Raw genomic sequence first — 1150 nt, forward strand, 5'->3', positions numbered from 1 at the left:
GAGGTCGTAGCCGAACTCCGCGAGCGTCAGGAGCGGGCTCCACGAGCCGCCCTTCGCGTTGCCCGCGAGCTGCTTCAGGGCGCCGACGAGGCGCGGCTCCAGCTCCTCGCCGGCGTCGGCGGCGGCGGCGAGGCTCGACTCGAGCGCCTCGGACGCCGGGCGCCCGCCGAGGTCGTAGCCGAACTCCGCGAGCGTCAGGAGCGGGCTCCACGAGCCGCCCTTCGCGTTGCCCGCGAGCTGCTTCAGGGCGCCGACGAGGCGCGGCTCCAGCTCCTCGCCGGCGTCGGCGGCGGCGGCGAGGCTCGACTCGAGCGCCTCGGACGCCGGGCGCCCGCCGAGGTCGTAGCCGAACTCCGCGAGCGTCAGGAGCGGGCACTTGTTGACCAACGCGTCGAGCGCGCGCGTCACCTCATCGGCGAGCGGCACGCCCTCGGCGTCGGCGGCGGCGACGAAGACGTCGCGCGCCTTGGACGCGGACTTGAATTTGCCGACGTCGTAGCCGTGCGCGGCCAGGAACGCGCGCGGGCTCCGCGTGGGGCCTGACGCGGCGGCGAAGAAGCGCGCCGCGCTCAGGAGCGCGCGCGGCGCGGGCTCCGCGCCCGCCTCGGCGCGGTCGACGATGCGCTTCGACCGCTCGACGCGCGAGGCCGCGCCGGCCCGCCCGACGCGCGGGTCGTTCTCGTCGCCGCGCGGCTCGGTCCAGTCCGAGTACGCGGGGTCGTCGAAGACCGCGGTCGGCTTGTAGACCGCGCCGGAGGAGAAGCTCGCCGACCACATGAGCGGCGACGCGGCGAGCGGCACGATGTGGTCGCGCAGGCCGCGGAACGCGACGGCCTCGAGCTCCGCGAAGAGCCACCGGTTGATGAGCGACTCCGGCGACTTAGCGCACGGGTGGTGCCCGGCGAGCACCAGGACGTCGCCCTTCGGCGTGAAGACGAGCTGGGCCTCCCAGTAGGACGGCGTCTTGCGCGGCTTCTCGCCCGCCGCGGCGAGGAGCACGTTGGCCGCCGCGCGGAAGACGGCGGACACGTCCGCCGACCGGACGTCGTCGCGCGCGAGGACCTCCTTGTCGAAGGCCTCGCGGCCCATGCGGCCCAGGATGGTCACGGTGTGGAAGTCGGGCACGAGGTGCTCGCGCACGGCGTCGAAG

General features: G+C 75.2%; 1 protein-coding gene across 1 annotated transcript in view; it reads right to left on the minus strand.

Moving 5' to 3' along the window:
* Positions 1-16: 16 nt before the first annotated feature.
* Positions 17-1150, minus strand: part of AURANDRAFT_68655 (hypothetical protein) — a gene marked incomplete at both ends in the record, with an annotated part of 2789 nt that continues 1655 nt past the window's right edge. Inside the window, one exon of the mRNA XM_009044365.1 lies at positions 17-1131. Within this exon, the coding sequence (XP_009042613.1) occupies positions 17-1131 (1115 nt within the window). The remainder of the gene's footprint in view (positions 1132-1150) is intronic.

This window comes from Aureococcus anophagefferens, assembly GCF_000186865.1.
Source record: "Aureococcus anophagefferens unplaced genomic scaffold AURANscaffold_274, whole genome shotgun sequence".
In the NCBI taxonomy this organism is placed as follows: domain Eukaryota; class Pelagophyceae; order Pelagomonadales; family Pelagomonadaceae; genus Aureococcus; species Aureococcus anophagefferens.